The following is a 22,274-nucleotide window of genomic DNA, read 5'->3' on the forward strand; positions in this document are numbered from 1 at the left end:
AGCCCGTGAGCCACAACTACTGAGCCTGCGCGTCTGGAGCCTGTGCTCCGCAACGGGAGAGGCCGCGACAGTGAGAGGCCCGCGCACCGCGATGAAGAGTGGCCCCCGCTTGCCGCAACTACAGAAAGTCCTCACACAGAAACGAAGACCCAACACAGCCAAAAATAAATAAATAAATTAAAAAAAAAAAAAAAAAAAAAACCTAAGTGGGAGGGACAGTTCTTAGTGTGCTCCTTCTACACCAGACTTCTGGGGGTAGCCACATCTATTCACTCAAAAGATAACCTGGAATGTTTCTTTTAAGCATGGCGTTGCCCAGTACCATCATGTCATCTTTTAAGGATGGGTGATAGAGTGAAAAAGGCTGGACCGAGAATCAGGAGAGCCAAGTTCGGGTCCAAGTTGTGTCACACAAGGCTGTCCCTCAACCAATCTGGGCTTCAGAAAAGGAAAAAAAAATAAGGGAGTGCAGGGTCACAGTAGATGATGACCAAGCTCCCTTCCAGGAAACCCCCCAAAAAAGCCATCGGCACCGTTTTTCTTAGGGCAGGTGTCAGGAAAAGCAACTGCAACTCCTGTGCAGACGTTATCCAACATCTTCTTTAACGGTGGAGGCCTTATTCCAATATGCAAAGTAAATTAGGAGCAAGGCCATTTAAAAGCCACTCCTCTCTTGCTATCCTGTAAATATAACAAAAACGCCTACTTTGCATTTGAGTGGCTCTGGTCCCTGGAGACCAGGGCTCGACCCCCAGAAGTCTGAGCATCTCAGCTACCAGATCCCCAAAACCCTCCCTGAGACATAGACACAATTCACAGCTTTCAATATGTTTCCTTTTATTTTGAAATTGAAACAGCGGAATGAAGTGATTTGTAGCTGAAACAACCTTCACAGGAAAGAAAACCGGAGCGCTCATCCAGCAAAAGAACAAACTCCAAAAGTCTGAGCCAGCCGCCCCACCTCCCCAGACCAAGCACAGAGCAGATTAAAGGGTGGAAGGAAGGGTACAATCAAAACCGGGTGGTGACGGGCCGGCAGATTCCCAGCCAAGTACAATTTTCAAAGTGGCCGCAGTTACAGGATACGGTTACACAATCACAGGCATGAGTCCCCCCTCCAGCCCCCACCCATGTTTTGCATTTATAAAAATACATTTTTCACTCTCCCACGTGAGTGATGTCTCAGGACCAGACACCAATTCACTTTGCCTCCGGGGAGGGGGCTCTTTTATTCTGGTTTCTGGGACCAGGATCAAGATGCTGGAGAAAGGGGAGACCTCAAACGGTGGCAAGAGGACTTTTATTCCTCCTGCTAACTCATTATCGGCTGAAATTCATCTTGAACACCTTTACACTGCAGTAGGTTATAGAAATTTTACATGGAAGTGTTACAAGTGCCCCCCCAACCCCCAAAGGTTGAAATGGCGAGACCAGACTTCACCACCCCAATATACACAAAGCCTTTGTTCTTGGTGGGGGTGAGTGAAGTCACCTGGCTGAGAAGCAACAGGGAGAGCACAGGTAGGAACTCACTGGCAGGAATGGGGTCTGGGGTGGGGCAAGCCAGGGGGCAGATTGTGAAAGCTGAATCTGTTAGAAGAGCACATCATCTTAAACAAGTGGAGAAAATCGCCAAAGAGTGAAACTTATTTGCGGGGGAAAAAAAGAGAAAAGTTTGGGGAATTAAAACAATCCAGCAGTCACTGGAAAATGTCTCCCTCTTAAAATTTTTTTTTTTGGTTTTTTTTTTTTTTTTTAATTTTTTGGAAAGTATTTTTAAGGTAATATTTTTTTTTTTTTCCTTTGGAAAAAGAAATCTTTTTCCCCCCCTAATCTAAGCAAGTGGAGTTGCCACTACCTAATTTATCTCTATTGTCTTGCTAAGAGGTAGATAAAACAAAAGTGAAATGGGGCTTCTATGAGGAGGTCCATTAGAGGGTGGGGAGGGGCTGGGATCGCCCAGTGGAACTCCCCGACTACAAAGACTCCTGAGTGACCAGAGGACCAGGCCCTCGGACTCTCAGGGTAAGGGATCCTGCTCCACCTCTTCTTCTAGAGCCAACCGTCCCCGTGAAGACTGGGAAGGGGTACAGAGGAGGTGGAACATCTAAAGAAACCCTGTTGAAGAGGTCTTAGCTCCGGCTTCCCCAGGCTTCCTGGCTTTGGGGCTGAGTAGCGGGTTCCAGGCTGAGCCCCACATCTCACCTCCAGGGAGCCCCCTCTGCAGGAAAAGAGGAGGCAAGTCCTCTCCTCACCCTCTGGTCCAATAAGATACAGCAGGTGAGGGAGGGACAGGCTGAAGGGGAAAAAGGTGAAGCATAGGACCCCGGGGCAAGGAAGGCAGAAAGGGGGGCCTAATGGCCAGTCCTCCCAACCCAACCGATGAGTATCTAGCAGGCATGCCTGTTCCTCAAGGACAAACCTTTTGTGGCACAAGCCTCAGCTCACTCCTACTGACTGGGATCCAAACCCTTCCTCACCAGTCCCAGCCCTTGGTTCTAATCTCACTGTGAGGATTGAGGTAGTTAATCCATTTATACTCCTAGCATCCATCACCTGTGGTTACTCAAAACACATGCCCCGAGGAGCTTCCTGCTATTTCATTTCAGAAAAAAAATTCTTTCTTTTGTCTTGTCCATCCAGATTCAACCAGACTAAGGCACCAGTAATGGTGCCATCAGACTGTGCCCCCAAGGAGTTGCACAGGGCCGAGGGTCAGGGTTGGGGCTCCGGCCCTCACCCTCCAAATCCACCTTCGGTCATGAGGCCTCCTCCCTGTCCTGTACCCCGATAGAGAAGCCTTATGTATCCAAAGGAAAGAAACTGAAGTTTTTAGCTGGTGTTGCTCTAAGTCTGAATACAAGAGAAAAGTCCTGCATCTAAATCACCAAGAGTTTGGAAAGGAAATGGCTTTATGTCCCCTGGCATTGAGGATTCTTCTATCTTCCTGCAGTTACGGTGGCAGGCTGTGCTGTTTTCCTCCTACCAGTTTTCAACAAATAGGTTTGAACGTCAAAGCCACTAGGATCTCGCCACCAACACTTCAGGGGGAAAGGGGACTCCCCACCCCTGAGCGAGGAGGAGGAGGGAAGCGTGGACTGAGGCAGAAGCTCGGGCAGTCCCTCTGGGGCTCTGTGAGGTAGTTATGTAGTACTGCTGTTCCCAGTTTGGCAGAGGGTATGTCTGGGGTGGGAGGAGGGGAAGGCACCCTTGAGAGCTAACTGAGGCCCCTCCTCGTTGCCAGTCTGCCAGGCCTGAAGAGAACTCGCAGTGCTGCCTCTGCAGTGGGGTCAGGGGACAGAGCACAGCCCCACTCGGAGGAGCCCCAAACTTCCCCTCCTTCTCCAAAGTGCAACCAGGAGCCATCGGACCCCCTTCTCAGCTCCCCGCCCCTTGGCACGTACTGCCCCCAATCCCCCAGGAGCCTCAGAAGGGAAGGGACGGGTCTTTAAGCCCACGCTGTTTCCGGGAGCCCTCCCCCTCTCAGACAGCCCAGGTCTATGTCAAAAGATGGCTATTGCTTTGATTCAGAAATGGCGTCTCTCAGCCTCTGTCTGTCTGTCTTTGGCACAGAGGAAAACGGACACACAGAACCAACCGGAGTGTTCCCCTCCAGTGTTCTCTGGGTTTTACACAGGGTCTTTTCTGCCAATCGCGAGGCATAACTTAACAGCCCCCAACCGCCCCCAGAAGTGGAGAGCTCAGGGTAAAGGGAAAAAGACTGAGAAGGACCAGGAGAAGGGGAGGAAAGAGAAGGTGATGAAACTCCCTGTCCCTAAAAACAGCTCTCTCCTTCCCAGACCCCTCCTAAGAGCCACGTCCACAACCCAAACTGCAAAAGGCAAGCAGACCCTCGAGGGGATTCAAGCCATTGGGTGTCACTGTCAGATGCAGCTTCAAAGTCAGGGAATCAAACCATTTTGGTTTTTTACGTGTTCCACAGAATTAAACAATATATCCCAAAGTGATGGTCCTTTCTTTAAAATATATATGTAGCTCACACACATATCAGAGCACAGAAGCTGTTTTTTAAAAGTCGTTTTTCTCAAATCAACCAAACCTCCCAAGTGCGTTTCAGGTTGTTATCTCACCAAGGATGGGGAAATGGAGGTGATGTGCAGGGGGGCATGAGGTGCCCAAAGCCCTCGTCTATAGGTCAAAAGCAGACCCACAAAGACAGGCCTTTTATCCTGCTAAACCTTAACCACCAAACCATATTCCTTTGCTTTCTGGTAGCGTTAACTTCCACAATTTTCCTGCTGGGCGAGTATCAGCCGTGCCTAATCCAAGTCAAGTTTGACAGTCCCTTGCCACACTCCTGGTCTCTTCTGGGAGCTGAATCAGCCAAAGGGAAAGGAAGTGGGCTTAAGGTGTGAAGGGAGCAGGATCCCAAGGAAACTGAACACTGCAACAATCACATTTCAGGTACTGTGGGGATTTTATTCTGATGGTAGTTTGAACCGGATATCAAAGCATGCTTGCTGCTGGAAATTCACCTTACATCACTAAATGGCCGATGTCTGAACGTTATCTGCTTCATTTTGGAATAAAGCATATAGAGCCAGAAAGAGAAGTTGGGAGACCCTTTTTTGTGGTTTGGACAGGTGGGAAGCTTAATTATACTGGCCTGATATCATCCCTAAATGCTTTCCTGCTTCCTCCTCTTTGGGGTAGACAGTTCTGGGGGCTATAAAGGAATGTCATGGGGAGAAAGTGACAAGACACAAATGAGGCAGGAACCTGTCCCCAGTCACATTCCCGAATCCCCTCCCCACCACCCTAAATCAAGAATTTGGTTAAGTTTGGGTCCACAGTTAAGAGTCCATCAGATCAATTGAAAGAAGACGGGGAGACAGAGGGGGCAGTTATCTGTTTGCCCCTTGGTCTACTGATAAAGACCAAGAATAGCAAGACGGGATTGAAATGAAATAAGAACAAAAAGTGAAAAGCACTGCAACGACAAACCAGGTTGGACCTCTCTGAGGGTGAGAGGATGGCTTTGTCTCTTCCACTAATGGAATCTTGGCTCCCATATTTTTAGACAGAGAAGTATAGATTTTTTAAAGGGTATCTTTTTAGTTATTATTTCTCTCCTCGATAAAACGGAGGCAATATTTTTAAATATCTCAACAGCACCACTGGTGGGAAAAACCGACTGGGGTGCCCTTTAACCAAAGGGGGGAGGGGAGACCACAGGCCGGCTGTTGGAGGCTGTTGTTTCGCCCTTGGGGCCACAGCTCTGCTGGGCCTGTTAATCTCATCAGGCAGGATTTTCCTGGGAGAGGCTGGTGGCTTAGAGATCAGAGCCTGGCCCTGGGCTCTCTCACCCGTGGGCCTTCCCACTCGGCCCAGCCTCCATCCAAGGGGCAGCTCCAGCTGCCTTTCCCACAGGGCCTGTTCTCCATAGAGAGTTCCTAAAGGGTTACACTGGCTCATGTTGTAAGAAATTATGAAACATAACTTTCTCGTTTTTTTCTTTTCATTAAAAAAATAAAATATTCAAGACTATCAGCTTCTCTTTTGCTTTGCTTTTCTTTTTTATATAAAATATCAGCAAGCCGCAAAGAAAAAAAGATTAAAAAAAAGAGGTGGGGGGAACAAAAAGGAAAGTAATTGCTGAGGTAACTTCATACCTTGAGGTAGTTTACTTCGCGCACAGCATTACCTGACTGACTCCGCCCACATGTCAAGGTGGTCTGGTTGTTACTGTCGTTGTTGCAATGTCGGAAGGAGGGGAGTCCAGAGCATGGGCTCTTCCACATGCGGGAGGCCTTCCTCCCTTCCCAGCACACTTGATAGCATTGTCCAAGGTAGCTAAAGTGCACCACCTGGCTAACATGCACTGACAATCAGTACATTAGGAGGGGAGGCCTAACCTCATTTAACTGATGGCTGATGTCTTCCACAAGGGCTGAACTGAAAACGGGATCTTGCTGAGCCTGGAAAATTAATAAATTAAGCTTGTTTACCCCTTTGTGCATAATGTTGCTGGTATTTTGAATTTTGTTTTTTTAGGCACACATAACATCATGCCAACGGCTCGTGGAGGCAGAAGCCATCAGTTCAATATGCCTCTAGGATGAAAACAGAAGCAAATTTTCTCTCCAATTTACTGAACAGTCATAAAAGATGCCAAATGATGGACTTCAGCTTTATCAGGAGCTCAGGGTCGGGTTCCACGTCCCACCACCACCAAGGGAACAGTGCCGTGGGGGGGAGTGCCCCGCAACCCCTGCTTCTGGGAACCAGCCCTTATGGGAGCACGTGGGCTGGCGTGAGGGCGCAGTGGCAGCCTTTGGGGCCACTCAAGTCCTCCATGGAACTGAGACTTTATCAAGGGGCGTTAGTGTCCCCTTCCCAGTGCTCGTATCCAATCATTAAAATAGACTTTAAAAAAATATAAAATCTGCCTGAGAATGACAGGAATCAGGGACAGTACAGTGGTCAGCCCCTATCCCGCTGAGCAGTCAGTACCACCCACGTGCACCTGGACATGACGTGGGACTTACATGGTTAGAGGGACATGAACGGGGCGGGAATCCTAGTGGGGAAGCCCCAACAGAGCGGGAAATTTGAACTGTGCCAATTTTTCAAGGTGGTGATCTGGAATCAATCAGCCACAAGGGCACTCCTTTTAAACGTGGATTACTGTATAGTTCAATCACCTTTCTCCCCATTTCTCCCCCATTCTTTATTCCTTGCTGTTCCTACTGGTTGGTTAGGAAGGGACTGGAATTAATCTACAGATGCCAATGTGTCTTCTCCCTTCGAGTCAATAACGTAAGCAAAGCAATGGATTGGTTCTCACTTTTGCCAGTAGCAGGAAGGTAACATAACCAGTGTGAATATACGAAAAGGCTATGTCAGGGCACAAGAATAGAGGTATTTTAATCAATAAACCAAGTAGAAGAAGGTTGGAAGGATCTTAGGGTCAAGAAGTAAACCATCCTTTGAGGTTGATTAAAACACCCCTCTGCATGTTTTAAAAACCTGAAGGAAATTTTATTTCTCTTCCCACTGGGGTCTGACCCACCCTCTAGGTGGGACCTGGAGAACCTAAACAATCCACGTTTAAAAGCACCCTGAGCTAGAATTTCCATGGTGACACCCTCAGGGGTGGGCAGTGTTGGGCCAATTGGTTGGGTGTTTAGGGCTGAGAGATCAGGGTTCCTCACTGGAACGACCTCCTCAAGCAAGTGGGCAAACCTGATCTACATCCCGGCCCAAGTGTCCCTGATTCCCGCTCATTCTCAGGCCTGCTGGGGAGAACGTGCTCTCGATTTCGGCCTGTTGTCCTTGAGCCGACATGATGGGAAGGGGCTGGTCACTTCCTCCGGGCCTGGGCCTGGTTACTCTGTCCCTTTTGGTGCAGCTGTTTGACTTGCGCCAAGATGTCTCGTATCTTCCGCTGAGCCATCTGCAGACAGAACAAGTGAGAGTGAGGATCTCCGAAGGCGAGGAGATACAGCCTTGGAGAGAAGCCATCGGGGTCTGGACACCAGCGGCAACAACAGGTCATGTTGGACTTGTACGAAAGGTAAGAGAAGACTGAGGATTAGAGTGACCATAAGTTTCTTTGCCTCCCAGCAGACCCTGAGCACCCACTGGATTCATACAGAGGAAGGGAGGATAAACAGTAGTATAAATTCATTCATCAGTATTTAAAACATGACTAAGTTGACACACGTTACTGAACTCAAGGGGGAACTCCCAGAGCTTCCAGGCGCATGTGTTGTCAGAAGGTCAAAAATCAGGAGACCTCGTCACCAATCACAACTCCACTATGCATGTAAATATCCCAGGAAAGGGGATGCATTGGGATAACCAAAAGGTAGTGAAATAAGCTCCACTGTGAAAGTGGACAAAACACCAGAGGACTGGTATCTTTACTCTTTCCTTCTTAAAAGTGTCTTCCCTATGAACAAAGTTTTATAAGGGAAATCAACTGTAGAATGTGATTCTCTTGACAGAAATTTACCAGAATGTCTCCTTTCCATAAATTGAGTGCTTGATTTCTTGGTTAAAGAGAAAGTTGGTCTAGGTTGGGGAAAGAATGTGGAGTCAATATTTATACATTAATTCCTATGCTGTCACCCCTGTGCTTGATGTTTTACATAGTTTTTCACTGAGTTCTCATTTTAACCAATGAAAAATGTCCCCACTTTGGTATTTAATACACCCTGGCTCTCTGCATCCCTGGATATATCATTTAAATCTCACATTCCTCATTTGTACAATGAGGTTGTTATGAGGATTACGTGAGTTAATAGAGACCACATAGAATAATGCTTGGTGTAGCAGCAGAACCCATAAATCTTAAATATTTCTGTGGCTATTAATGGCTCCCAAAGGGCTGTCGGAGAAAGTTGTCACACTATGCTGGGGTCTGGGTTCCTGTTTTGCCCTTGATTGCGTGAGCAGCCTCAGGTGGGCCACAAGCCTGATGTGACATGCTTATCCTCTGTGAGTGGAAGGGACTGTATCCAATACTCTCCACACCTCTTCTAGCTCCAACACTAGGGGGTTTTAGGAAAACCCCACTAGCTTCCAATCATCCTATAATTTGAACCTGATACCTGCCCTCCTTTCTAGACCCTGGGGTCAGTCCCAATGCTGGGCACTGCTGGCTGGCTTACTGGAAGCAGTGCCGGGATGGATGTGAGTTCCAGGAAGAGAACAGGAGGGTGGAAGAACTGGAAGCAAGGAGGGAGCAGTGGTTCTGGGAAAGGTGAAGGAAGTGCTCTGCAAACGGGCAACCCAGGACGTTATTCCATGAACAGGGCTGGGTGGTGGATGAGACCCATTTCTCTTCTCATCCGGCGCAAAAGAGAAGGACGAAGGTTAGACGACAGGGAAGACTATTAACATATAACATATGCTACACCACAGTTATTACAGAATACAGACTACCTATGAAAACGGTCAAATCACTGTCCCCACAGCCTTAAGAAGGGATAAAACACCTACACCTCACGCCCTTACACCTGGAAGGAAAGAATGAGCCAGCGCAGAGGCAGGCAGAGCGCATGGGACGTGCCGAGGCCCTGCTTCTGGAGCCCCGCCGCCCTCCCGTGATGGGGGCGCGACATACGCACCTGGCTGGCATAGAAATGCCCGATGATCTTGACGATGACCTGGTCGTTCTCATCAGGGGTCTGGTCTCTTGGCACCACCACCTCCGCTGCTGTCAAATTTTGCAGCTCATTCACCTGGGGGCAGGGGCAGGGAGGACCGGTCAGAGAGGAGCTCAGGGTGCTGTCCATGTCAAACATGGGTGGGACTGGAGGGTCAAGAGCTTGGTCACGAGCAGGTAGAAACTGGAGGAGTCAGGAGCTGGGCTTGGGAAGTGGAATCAAGGAAACAGGCAAATTGCGAGTACCCAGGCTGGGCCGGGTGGAGGAGCTGGGGGCCCAGGGAAGAGCTGTCGGGTTTGGGGACTAATGTCCAGAGCTTTCAACCTGACCCTCACGGCTCACCGTTTTGCCACCTTTGCCAATGACCCGGCCAGCTGCCGACGCTGGCACCCGGATATGGGTCTCCAGCTTTACTTCCTCCTTGGGACCGAAGAAGTTCTCCTCCTTGAGTTTTCCATAAATTCTTCCCTGAGCCTGAGAAGAGAAGGTCATTGTTGTATCAGCGGGCCACCTGTGTGTGACGAAAGGGAAGCTCCCCAAGCCCCAGCCCTTCCTCCTCTGGCCCACAGGCCCACCCCCACTCGGGGGGGGGGGGGTGGTCACCATCTAGGCCAGGTGATACGGAAGGTCCACGGGACTGACCTGCCAACACTCCTCCTGCTCACTTGTAACACTGGGGAGCCTGGGCAGAGTAACTGCCCAGTATGAATACGTAACTCCCCAGAGGAACATAGTACCTAAGCTACAAACCAGACCCATGGGGTCTGGGATGCTTGCATGGGCTTGGACAAGCTGTGGCTGGCAAGTCAAGGCCCTGAGTGGCAGCTGGTGGAAGTCACTCACTCAGAGGGCAGGCTCTTGGTCACTCCACACAGTCTAGAGAGCTGTCCCCATTGTCCATCCCTCCCTAGGTCAGAATAAGCTATCAGCTCTTTGGCTGTCTGCCCAAAAGTTCGAGAACCTCGGCATGTCATAGGGACATAAAGGAGAGAAGGGCCTTCCTTGGTCACTAAGGCAGAGGGCAAGGAAGAAGCTCTCAGACTGCCTTCTTTCCCATGTGCCTGTTTACTCTCAGGAAGCAAAGAGGGAAAGCAACAGAATTCCCGTTTGATGTCAATTTGAAAGCAGCCTTGCAGCCCTGTATTTTGCAGGGAAGCTTAAAAACGTGATACAGATTTGCACTCCCATCCAAACTCGATTCCTCTGGGTCCTACTTGGAAAAACAATAAAGATGAGAACCTTGAATTGGGCCTCTGGGGGTCCAGTGATGATGACCATACGAACTTTGGAGTCCGGAGTTTCAGGAGGAGCGATCTGCAAAGCAAACACCGGTCAAAGAGGTGCCCTCTATCTCCACCTCCTCCAGACCCCTACCACCACCCTGCTTCCACTCCCCACTTCGGACGGCCAGGGGAGTGAAGAACAAAGACCCCGAACCCCAAGGCTATCGCGCCTGCACCAAAACTCTTATGAGGGCATGGGTGCGTTCATTTCTTGACATTCTCTAAGTAGGGGCACCCTGCCCACACCCCATCTCCCCCACTCCCCAGCAGGTTTCAGTAGAGTCCTGCCAAGAGGGAGGGGCACAGATGACCAGTCGGGGGAGGGCAGTGACCTCCCAGAGAATCTCCCGGAGCTCTTCTTCGGAGAACATATACTGCATTTGACCAAAACCTTTCAGACCACTGAAACCAATGGCTTGAGACTTGTGAAATTTAACAAAACATCTGTTCACTGTGACAGGTTCTCCATGGCCAGGGAAGGTGGGAAGACAGCTAACGTTTACTGAGCAACCACTGTGCACCAGGCACTGAGCCAGGGGCTTTGGCTGCATTACTTCAGAGTATTATCATCCCTACTGTACTGATGAGGAATCGAAGGCTCAGGTCCTATAGCTCAGAAGCTGCGATTTGAACCCGGTCAGCCTTGCCTGAACTGAAGTTCTCTTCTGTGCTACAGTACCACCTCCTCCCTTAGCCTGAAAGCCCAGGAGCCTGGAAGGCATCCCACGGAGGACCAAGCGAGGTCAAAAGCAAAGCATCTGCCTAACACTAGGCAGATGGGGTGCCTGAGAACAAAAGTAGAGGGTGATGGGAGCAGAGCACTCTCCCACCCCGGGAACTGGAAGGAGACAGAGCAGGTCACCTTGATGGAGGCACTGGCGAAACGGGAGAGCTGTTTGATGTGCTGCCCCTTCTTGCCGATGATGGCGCCCACTGCCTGGGCAGGAATGAACACCTGCACCATCTCCTGCTCTGGAGCCTGCTGCCAAGACAGGACATGTTATTAACGCAGGTCAAGGGACACAGCCCGGCAGCCCTCCGTGGCCCTGCCCTGCATCCTCGGGAGGAGGAAGGGGTGCAGGCACCCAGCGGCCACCCTGGGCTACATGCTCTGTAGCTCTCTGCGGCAGGGACAAATGGAAGAAGCCGGGCAAGACTAAGAGGAAGAGTGCCGCCAGCATCTGAGGCTGCCGTGCACAGGGCTGATGCCCTGGAGGGCTGACGCCAGTGGCTGGGAGCCCTTCCCTCTCCCCTCAAATCCCCAAGCGTCAGGCTGCCACAAAGAGTTGGACCCTGCGGCCACATGGCCCAGGGGTCCCCTGTAACAAGACCCTGCACCTACCATAAAGGAGCTGTAGGGAGCAGCTCCGGTGACGCTGCTGGGAGGTGGTGGGACTGCACTGGAGGAGGCTGGAAAAAGGCCTACGGCAGCCAAGTTCAGGCCGGGGATGAGATGAGACTGCAGCTGGGGAACGAAGGTGAAGAGAAAGAGGTCGGCTCATTCTGACAGGACCTGGTGGCCCTTGTACGTGGCCCTGGCTGAACAAGAGGGTGAGTGGCCCTAAACAGCGGAATGACGTGCTTTTGCCCCGAACCTGCCTGCCCTTCTGGTTTTTACACACACTCACATGTACACCGACGGCTCTCGCTGGACTAAGAACCGGCAGCCCTGAGAAGAAGGCCCAGAGTTAGACCCTCAGACGTCCTTCCGCTCTAGTGGTTTACTCCGCTCTGACAGAGACATACCTCGGACTCAGCCCATGACAAGGAAGAGGAGACAGATCTCTGACTTTTAGGACTCACCTTTTTGGTCACGTGCCCCACATCCTCACGCCCCTTTAAAAACCAGATGAAAATTATGGACCCTCTCCCCACTAAAGTGCACATAAACACAAACTTTACAGGAGGATCACAGACCTCAAAGCCCAAGACTGGACTCCCACTTGCACCCCAGGAATCAAATGAAGAATCCCTATTAATTTAATTTAAAAAGGATTCTGATGAATCGAGGTCCAAAAGCAAAGTAAAAGCTCCAAGGCTGGGGCTTCCCTGGTGGCGCAGTGGTTGAGAATCTGCCTGCCAATGCAGGCGACGCGGGTTCGAGCCCTGGTCTGGGAGGATCCCACATGCCGCGGAGCAACTGGGCCCGTGAGCCACAGCTACTGAGCCTGCGCGTCTGGAGCCTGTGTTCCGCAACGGGAGAGGCCGCGACGGTGAGAGGCCCGCGCACCGCGATGAAGAGTGGCCCCCGCTTGCCGCAATTGGAGAAAGCCCTCGCACAGAAACGAAGACCCAACACAGCCAAAAATAAATAAATAAATAAATAAAAATTAAAAAAAAAAAATGTAATGCCCACATTTCAACAAACTGCCTGCTTTAAAAAAAAAAAAAAAAAAAAAAAAGCTCCAAGGCCCCCCCAGCCTGTGAACGCCCACCTCACTGGCGACCCACTCCTGCCATGTGGCTCAGGCTCACAGAAGGGCAGGCAGAGGCACCCAACACTCACGCTCATGGCCGCCACGTCATTCTCATAGGCTTCCCGAACTTTCTTCATGATCTCCTGCTCGGCCCTGCAGCAGTTCTCAATGGCGCCCTTCACAGTGATGGTCCTCTCGGGGTTATAGAGGGTGAGGTCCTGGAGCCTGGGGTGGGGAGCAGAGCAGCGTCAGCCTTCCACTGACAGGCCAGGACCGGGAAACAGGTCCTGGCTGGGGCCGAGACACAACAATGCCATTTCTGCAGGCTGTTTAGTTTTGGGCAAATAGCTCTCTGTTTCTGGCCTTGGGTCTGTAAGCAGGGCAAGGATTCCCCACAGGGGGGTGCGGACACTCAGAGCAGACTGGTAAAGCAGGCAGGATGCTCAGAGCTGGAAGCTGGTCCCCAGTGGTGCCAGGCAATCCACTTCCTGCGCCCTTAGGAACACAGCAGCGACTCTGCCCACTGGTAAGTCTCTGACAACATCAAGAGGCACAGTGCTCACGGAGTTGCTAGAACAGCTGCACGACTTTGGTTCCCCCCACAGTGAGGCAAACCACCACCCACAGCACGTGCTCAGGGCTCAGAAAAGGATCTGGGTCTGTCTGCTTCCCGTGGCCTGGCAGATGCTCCCGAAACCCCAAAGCCCTGGCTCCTGGCCACAGGTTCTCTCCTCCAGGTGCAGAGCAAGAGAGACAGGATGTGGCAGCAGAGGACTGAAGAGGCAGCACGCTGACAACAGCCCACAGCGGTGATGGGCGCTATAATAAATGCTCCAGCCCTTACAGATAAATGCTCTTTACCGCTTCTTTGATTATTCTTCTTCAACAAGCAGAAACTGTATCCAACTTAAGGAGCAGATATTAAGGCTCAGTAATGAAATACGGCCACCTCAGGTGCCCAGGCATCCCACTCGTAAAGGGAAATGAGAGAGCGCCTTACGAGGAGATGGTGATTTTCGTCTCTGTGTCCTGCTCGACCTTCTTCAGGTTGCGCCCCTCCTTGCCAATGAGACGCCCCACGAAATTATTATGGGCCAGGATCTTCAGGGGAACCTCGTCGGCCCTTGGGAAGAAGTGAGGGACAAGAGCTTCTTAGATGGTGGACCACCGCAGATGAGGGGTTTCCAAGGTAAACCCCAAGATAAAATTACGTTTTCAAAGAAAACCAGCAGATCAGTGGTTGTTTAGGGAGAGAAATGGGAAGTAGGGATGGGTGGCCAAGGGCACAAGGTCAATAAGGGCAATGGATATGTTCCTTATCCTAACTGTCGTGATGGTTTTAGAGATATACTCATAGACGAAAAGAAGCCAACTATAGAACAGCATGTTCATTATGATCCTATTTGTGCTAAAATACACGCACATACATACACATGCACAAACCTGTGAGGGCACAGCATTGCTAGGATATACAAGGCGTTATTTACAAGGAGGATTCATTTTCTCAGCTTTTATCCTTTCGTACAATTTCTGTGTCTCCTATTTGTCTCTATTTTTCTTTAAAAAAGTCTGTGTTAGAGTTGAGGAGGTGGCAGTCCCCATGTGCCCAGAAGCTGAAGCCTTACGTTTTGGTGTCCTTTGCCTCCTTGTGCATAATCTCCAAGATCATCTTACAGGCAGAGGAGCAGCCCTCGGGGGTCGAGTGGACGCTGATGGCCTTCTCGGCAGCACCTGCGTTCTCCTTCCTGTGCACGTCGATCCTGAGGACCACAGGTACACGGATGGTTAGCTAACCCTCAGCCAACGCTACAGTCCTGCTCCTTTTGGAACAAGGCCAAGTGCAGAATTGAAATGGGCAGAGAAAAGGGCCAGCCTGTTGCTATGGGTTCTGTCTCAGTCAGGAGGTGGTGGCTGAGAGTGGTGGCGTCTATCATGGGAATACAGGGTTGGGGGATCGACAGCCCTCAGCTCTGAAGCTGCATTTCCCCTTGAACTCTGGATTTCCCCCTTGCAACACCTATAAAGACACGGCACACTGTCCCAAATTAAAAGTAAATAATAAAAGGATGCGTTATGAATAAGGACACAACGTGACCTGTTCTTTTTCCACAGAGCACACAATGATCAGCTATAAAGATCAGAGAAGAGGGGTGGCTGTGGTGGAATGGGAGACGGGTCAGAACTGTGACCTCTTACTAAGGTCCCTGACGGGCCCCATCCCGTTGCCGCCAATAAGCGGTGCCGAAATCACAGAGCACTAAGGAGTGGCCACCTTACCAAGACTAGGTTTGCTCGAGACTTTCTACAAGAAATAGAACCCTTCCTACTAATGAAAGTGTGTGGCCCAGCCACTGCCACCAAATGGCACCCCCCAGGCTTATTCTACCTCCCCAACATTTCCTAAGAGGTAAAGTTGAGTCGAGGCCCCTCAGCGTGCTTCCAGGAGAGACCTCGCCTCCTGGGCACCAACCACTGTTCCCTGGCCCCACCTCCACTTCCCCTGCAGCCAAGACTCACTTAGACTGGGTCTGTTTTGTGATGTTGCGGATGGTGGCACCCTCCTTGCCGATGATGGCGCCCACGTACTGCGTGGGCACGAGGAGCCGCAGGGGGATGTCCACTTGCTGTTGTTTGGCTGGGGCTCCCGCTGCCACAGGAGAGCCCTGGCGGGGCTGACCCCGAGAGCCAAAGCCTCCTCGGCGCCCATTCTCGGGACCCTGTGCTATCTGCTCATCAGGAATGTAGGAGACCTTCAAGGCGTGGTTCTCCAGCTGGTGGCCGTTCAGCTTCATGATGGCTCTGAGGACAGAGGGAGAATCTACTGGTCACTCCAATCCATGCCAATCACACCAAATGCCCTCCAGGTGTAAAGCACCCAGCTGGGTTACAACATGGAACATGCCAGAAGAAAGGGAGATGACCACCTGCGCACCACTCCCACCTCCACCTTAGAGAACCTTCCAGTCTAAATAGCATAGGACATCAAGTAAGGTATTATAACACAAATAAGTTATATCCACTGAATTTTGGAATTGGCTTGTGAATTTCGACCAGAGCTACCTATCACATAGGATTCACATGAGAATCACATGTGATTCGCGATAAATGAATAATAAATAAAACGTGCTAAAACAAGGTTTGTTGTGTCACCTATTGAGAGTAATACCGTCCACATTTAAGCAAACTCCATGGAAACAGAAGAGGTGGAGACAGAATGACTTGCAGGAGTTTAAGTCTATCTAGAATGTCTGAAAAACGGGACTGGTGGACACTGAAGGGAAGGGACAAGCCCCATCCACTCCCAAGGCTGATGCTGGTTAGAAATGTTAACAAGGCAACAATATGTAGTAGGAAGTAAGCAAGTGTTGACTTAAAGCCCATAGATCAGCCACAGGGACCTCCAGAAAATTCTGAGTCCAGCAGGCAACTAAAAGAAAACTGAATGGTTTGAGAAAGTGGAGGGATTTTACACTAGGTTGGAGGAAACAAATGGGATAGAGGCAACATGCTGAAGGGACAAGAAAGCCATCAAAAGCAAAATGGCCTATAATAGAGTATAAATGAGTACACAAAGTATACACGTCTGTCAGTACCAGTGGGTGGAGAAATGTGACTCAACCAAACAGGCTAAGGAGCCAGAAATTGTGGGTGTGATGGGACTCAAGGCAATCCCTGAGATAAAATGTCTGCCTCTGCCACATCATAACAAATCCTTTAGGTCTTAGTTCCTTCTCATTACCACTAGATGGCGCCATGAACACAGCAAAGGACCCTATGGGTTCTCCCGCAACCAGACACCTATTAAAAGCCAGTATCTTGTCCTAAAGAGGATGTCCCACCTTCCCCGGGAGGTCTTTGGGTCTCTCCCTTCAAAGTATTTGCTATCAATCCTGGTGAGGTTTCTGAACCTTTCAGATTCCTGAACCAAAAGACAAGAGTCTGGATTTGGTTGCCACAAAATCAGAGGCTAGGTGCAGACTCGTGCCCACCTAGACCCCATCTCTGCCCAAGCAGGGGCACCTGGCTCTCACCACTCACAAAGACCCTCCCTTGCCCCACTTTTGGGTCCACTCACTGCCTGGTCTGTTCGCGGTTGGAATAGGTGACATTCACCACTGCTGTCTCACTCTCGGTGTTCACTGGGGAAGCAAAACAGAGGTCAAGGTTAGAGCAGTGAGATCTGGAGATGGCACCAATGATGTAAACATTGTAAAAAGCTCATCTTTGATGGTTATGCGATCAAGAAGGAAATACTTGAATGACAAAGCATTTCCCCTATAGACCGCTTTCACCACAACTCCTGGAAAATTCAAATTAGACTTTACATGACTTCCTTTGATTTCCCTACCAGCCCTCAAGAGAGCCAGGAATACAAAAGGGTGTGCAGTCAACATATTCGGCAGTTATGCAACAGGGAGAAAAGACACACACACACACACACACACACACACACACACACACACCCCAACCTGGAGATAAATTTATTCTTAGAAAGAAATTTAAACTAGTTAAAAATCACACACCTAGTGAGACTGGACCAAGAAGTGGTCTGTAAGGACCTGGCTGAAGAGATTTGGGGAAACACCCAAAACCATTTTAGAGTATCCTCAAGGATATACTGATCAAATGTAAGTGCATCACGACCTAGCTGAATGAGTTGACAAGAGTGGCTGCCATGGAGTCTGGGGGGAAGGATTTGGGAGTGGACCTGGGTTGGACATTAGAATTCCAGGCGATCTGGGCACATACTCTTCCCCCTTTTGGGATTGATAAAATTAACCGCTATGCCTCGTCTTGTGATTATGGGTCGCCTAGGCCTGCTTAGCCCTGGCATGGAGGACTTGGACCAAAAAAATCAAGCCGCCGCCCCACAACACTGAAGGCACTTAGCCACAAAACTGCAATGCAGACCACTCTCAGCCCTTCTGACCTCAGCGGTACAGCTCTCCCACCTCAGTGGAGAGGAAGATTCTAAAAGAATAATCTACCAGAGACCTCCCTGGTGGCACAGTGGTTGAGAATGTGCCTGCCAATGCAGGGGACACGGGTTCGAGCCCTGGTCTGGGAAGATCCCACATGCCGCGGAGCAGCTAAGCCCGTGCACCACAACCACTGAGCCCACGTGCCACAACTACTGAAGCCCGCGCACCTAGAGCCCATGCTCTGCCACAAGAGAAGCCACTGCAATGAGAAGCCCGTGCACCGCAACGAAGAGTAGCCCCCGCTGGCCGCAACTAGAGAAAGCCCGCACGCAGCAACGAAGACCCAACACAGCCATAAACAAACAAACAAATAAATAAATGTAAAAGACGGTGAGACAAAGGACTATTACTCAGCCATAAAAAAGAATGAAATTCTGCCATTTGCAGGAATGTGGATGGACCTAGAGAACATTATGCTTAGTGAAATATCAAAGAAAGACAAATAGTGTGCTATCACCTATACGGGGAATCTAAAAAATACAAATGAATGTACGTGCAAAACAGAAACAGAAACACAGACAGAAGGCAAACTAGCGGTTACCCAAGAGGAGGGGGGAGAACCTTAAGGGTATGCGGGTATGGGATTGACAGATACAAACTACTATGTATGAAATTAGACAAGTGATGGGAATTCCCTGGCGGTCCAGTGATAGGGACTCTGCACTTTCACTGCCATTGGCCCAGGTTGGATCCCTGGTCAGGGAACTAAGATCCCACAAACCGCGCAGTGTGGCCAAAAAATTTTTAAATAAAATAGACAAGTGACAAAAATATATTGCACAGGGAATTATAGACAATATCTTGCAATGACTTTGAATGGAGTATAATCTTTAAAAATACTGAATCACTATGCTGTACAACTGAAACTAATACTAATACATTATAAATCAGCTATACTTCAATTAAAAAAATAATAATAAAGTCATTCTCTCCCTGAAAAAAAGTAAAAGGGTGGGCAGAGAGGACTTTGCTTAGAAAGTGGCATCTGATGGGACTTCCCTGGTGGTGCAGCGGTTAAGAATCCGCCTGCCGGGCTTCCCTGGTGGCGCAGTGGTTAAGAATCCACCTGCCAATGCAGGGGACACGGGTTCGAGCCCTGGTCCGGGAAGATCCCACGTGCCGCGGAGCAACCAAGCCTGTGTGCCACAACTACTGAGCCTGTACTCTAGAGCCAGCGAGCCACAACTACCGAGCCCGCGTGCCACAACTACCGAAGCTCGCGCGCCTCGAGCCCGTGCTCTGCAACAAGAGAAACCACTGCAATGAGAAGCCCGCACACCGCAACGAAGAGTAGCCCCCCCTCGCCGCAACTAGAGAAAGCCCGTGTGCGGCAACGAAGACCCAACGCAGCCAAAAATTAATTAAATAAAAAGTGGCATCTGAGCAGACTAGAAGACTTAATTTTTACAAAATCAAACACTTCCCATTCTGTTCTCTCCAGGTAGCAGGTATTGCCCCCAGATTCGGTGTGTTATAGCTCCCTGGTGAGCCTCTTAACCAGCGGTGACTCCTGTTGGGCGCCCCCAGTGAGGCTCTCCAGTGTGCTCCCAAGCCATTGCTGTCTCTTTGTCCAGGAGTAACTGAGTCATCAGTCTAAGCTGTGAGCAGGACTGGGCGATGGTTATCAGCGCTTCCAGTTGTGTCCTGGCGTTTATGATAAAAGGCAAGCTTCGGGGTCAGCAGGAGAGAACGTGTTTGATTGATTTAGCACTTCATACCTTTATGCAGGCAAGTATTTTAATCATTTATAATGATTTACAGCTTGCCCCTTTCCACAAAGAATTTGGAGATGAATACTTAAGTCTTGTCTAGGTTTCTTAAAGTTCTGCAAACTCAAACTGTTTATTTTGCCTACCTAATGACCAAGCTCTGCTTTATGTCCAACCCAAATCACTCCAAATTTTATTTTAGCTTATTTTCTCTGAAAATAATTTATAACCTTAAGCAATGGAGAAATTTCAAAAATCGTAGCAAACTTCTTATGATCTAGAATTCTTTTTTTATTATTTCTCCTTCTTGAAAGAGAAGTAATAAAAAGAATTTAAATAATAATAAAAATAATTTCTTCTCCACTCTTGAAAGATTTTGCCTGCCCATCAATATGTACAAAAATCCTGTTTTTTTAAATTGACCAAAGACATGTAGCTCACAATGAGAGGTTCTACCAAAAAAAAAAAAAAAGACAACCCATTGATTATTCCAGACAAAAACAAAGAATTGTGAAGCTTTTAAAGTAAAAGGGCTACAGATTTACTCAGGCCACGTGCACAATTTCCATTCTTAATCTATTCCTAAAATCTTGGGACCTCTATTGCTACCTTGGTTGGCCCCAGGAGCCTGGGGACCCCGTGCTTGGAATGAGTGACTTTGTTGAGTCTCTCATTAAACAGAGGAGAAACCTGTCCCGGAGAAGCAGCAGAGCTGAAGCTGGAACTACATGTCCCAGCCCCCACCCCAGCGTACCTCCCTCCACACCTCTGGCCATCTGCCCCTCTTCCCACCCACGCCCCCGCCCCCAACTCCAACACCCACCCCTACCCCACCGCCCCACTCCTCTGCCCGCTCTTACCTTGCTCGCAGTTCTCCACTGTACCATACTGAGCCAGCAAGCTGTCCAGTACCTGGGAGCAGGGAGAAGGCAATACAGCTGCTCTGGGCATCCCAGGAACTCACAAAGCATCACTAGACACTCCTCACCCCACAGCACTGGGGTACAGGCAGAGACTTTGGCGGGGATTGAGCATGTTACCTGCTCAGTTTGCCCTTTCTCAGGTACTAATGCTGATGGTAATCCGTCGGGGTGTCTTTACAGAATGTACTTGAGCTCAAAAAGGCATTTAAGGGCCTTTTTGGAAGCAGACCTGTGCCACCTGAGTCCCTAGCTGATCCTCTGTCATCACTAAGTTTGGGGTTCAGGGAATACCCTTCCCACCTCCCTAATGCCTCTCACGGTAGCGACTGCCCAAAGGACTAATATTGGAAGTCTTGGGTTAAGGATGCGATCCAACCAGCCTCCCCTCAGCACCAGCTTCTCTGGCCTAGCCCCAAACCCCCAGGACAGCTCCCAGTCATCTCTGCCAACTCAGGCTGACCCAGACTTCTTTCCCAGTGCCACTGAGAGTTTCCCGCAGTCACTTACTTCCCATCGAAGCTGGGGTGGAATATTTCGGATCTGTATTTTTCGACTCCTGAAATTAGAGAGAACAGCATCAGTGACAGCTCTGGATACTCTAGGGGCCTGTGACCTTGCATTTTTTAGTCCTGTTCCGGTCTATCTTCCTACCTTCTGCTCAACACCAAAGCCTTAGAGTCTGAGAATGATAACCTTTGGGAATGGAGATTTGGCTTCATTTTAGAGAGCAAAATATAGTGCTACCACAGATAGGAAAGCCAAAATCAGATGCCCTAAGCACTGGGATAACATAATTCCTCCCCCCCCACCCCAGTCACATCTGCTTTATCTCTCTTAGGTTCTCCTCACCAGTTCTCTTACTCAGCAGCCATCTATTACCACCCACTGTGTTTCAGGATCTAGGAATACAGAGCTAGCTATGTGAATTACTACACGAATCATTAACCTGATACCTTTTCAATCGGTGTCTACTTCATGCTGGACTTTGTTCTGCATGCTGGGGACACAATGATAAAACAGACAAAGTACCTGGCCTCAAGGTGCTCACAATTTATTAGGGGAAACATATATGCAAACAAATTACAGCGGGATAATTGGCAGCAGCTCAGCTCTTTCTTGGTACAGATATGGATTTAAACCTGTGCTCCACTTAACAGCACTGATCTTTAAAAGGTTATTTAACTTCTTTGAGGCTCAATTTTCTCCTTTGTAGAACAGGGATAATACCTATTCACAGGGAGCTATAAAGTAATGTTAGATAATATTATCAAGAGCTTAGCAAAGGGCTTGGAGTAAGTACTTAAGATGTAATAACAGACACATGTGTGGATGCTAAGGTGGAGTAATCAACACGCACACAACCCAGCATTAGGACCACCCCCTCCCTCCTCCCAGTTTACTACGGTTTCTCCTTTCCATCTTTCCAATCCCTCTTAAAAACGTAATTTTCCCTGAGGAAGGCTTTCAGGTTCAAGGTTGACTCCCACGGTGATTAACTGCTCACCACCCAAATCAATGCCCTAATCCCTGGGTTTAAAACATTTCAATTGACTTGATCTGCATTGGTCAATTGTCACTTATGTCTTTGCATATCCTTGATCACAAACTCTTAGTTCAGGGACATGGTCCAACAAAATTCTAGTGGCACAAGGGAAAATGAAACTAGGAAGCAAGAAAATCCAGTTCTAGCCCTTAAACTGCCCCTGATTGGCTGTTCTGACTAAGCCACTCAAGCTTCAGGCCCCATATTCCTGGCTGACATGCAACAGGGCCCAAGGCAGTTCTTGCCAAGCTAGGGGGAAGGGGTACTCAAAACACATGAGAGC

At 49.4% G+C, this 22,274-nt stretch overlaps 1 protein-coding gene across 2 annotated transcripts in view; it reads right to left on the bottom strand.

The window, feature by feature from the left end:
* Positions 1-820: 820 nt before the first annotated feature.
* IGF2BP1 (insulin like growth factor 2 mRNA binding protein 1) overlaps positions 821-22,274 on the bottom strand; it is a 46,030-nt gene continuing 24,576 nt past the window's right edge. Inside the window, exons 3-15 of one of the 2 annotated variants that reach the window (XM_082372960.1) lie at positions 20,956-21,004; positions 20,386-20,437; positions 16,910-16,973; positions 15,352-15,633; positions 14,460-14,594; positions 13,835-13,957; positions 12,924-13,059; positions 11,760-11,882; positions 11,280-11,396; positions 10,374-10,448; positions 9,477-9,608; positions 9,096-9,209; positions 821-7,417 (exon numbers count right to left, since the gene is read on the bottom strand). In XM_082372960.1, coding sequence (XP_082229086.1) covers positions 7,325-7,417; positions 9,096-9,209; positions 9,477-9,608; positions 10,374-10,448; positions 11,280-11,396; positions 11,760-11,882; positions 12,924-13,059; positions 13,835-13,957; positions 14,460-14,594; positions 15,352-15,633; positions 16,910-16,973; positions 20,386-20,437; positions 20,956-21,004 — 1,495 coding nt within the window. In that variant the 3' untranslated portion in view covers positions 821-7,324. Of the gene's footprint in view, positions 7,418-9,095; positions 9,210-9,476; positions 9,609-10,373; positions 10,449-11,279; positions 11,400-11,759; positions 11,883-12,923; positions 13,060-13,834; positions 13,958-14,459; positions 14,595-15,351; positions 15,634-16,909; positions 16,974-20,385; positions 20,438-20,955; positions 21,005-22,274 lie in introns of both variants that reach the window. The other variant, XM_082372959.1, reaches the window with a different exon arrangement.

Source organism: Balaenoptera borealis (genome assembly GCF_965194805.1).
Source record: "Balaenoptera borealis genome assembly, chromosome: 20".
Lineage (NCBI taxonomy): Eukaryota > Metazoa > Chordata > Mammalia > Artiodactyla > Balaenopteridae > Balaenoptera > Balaenoptera borealis.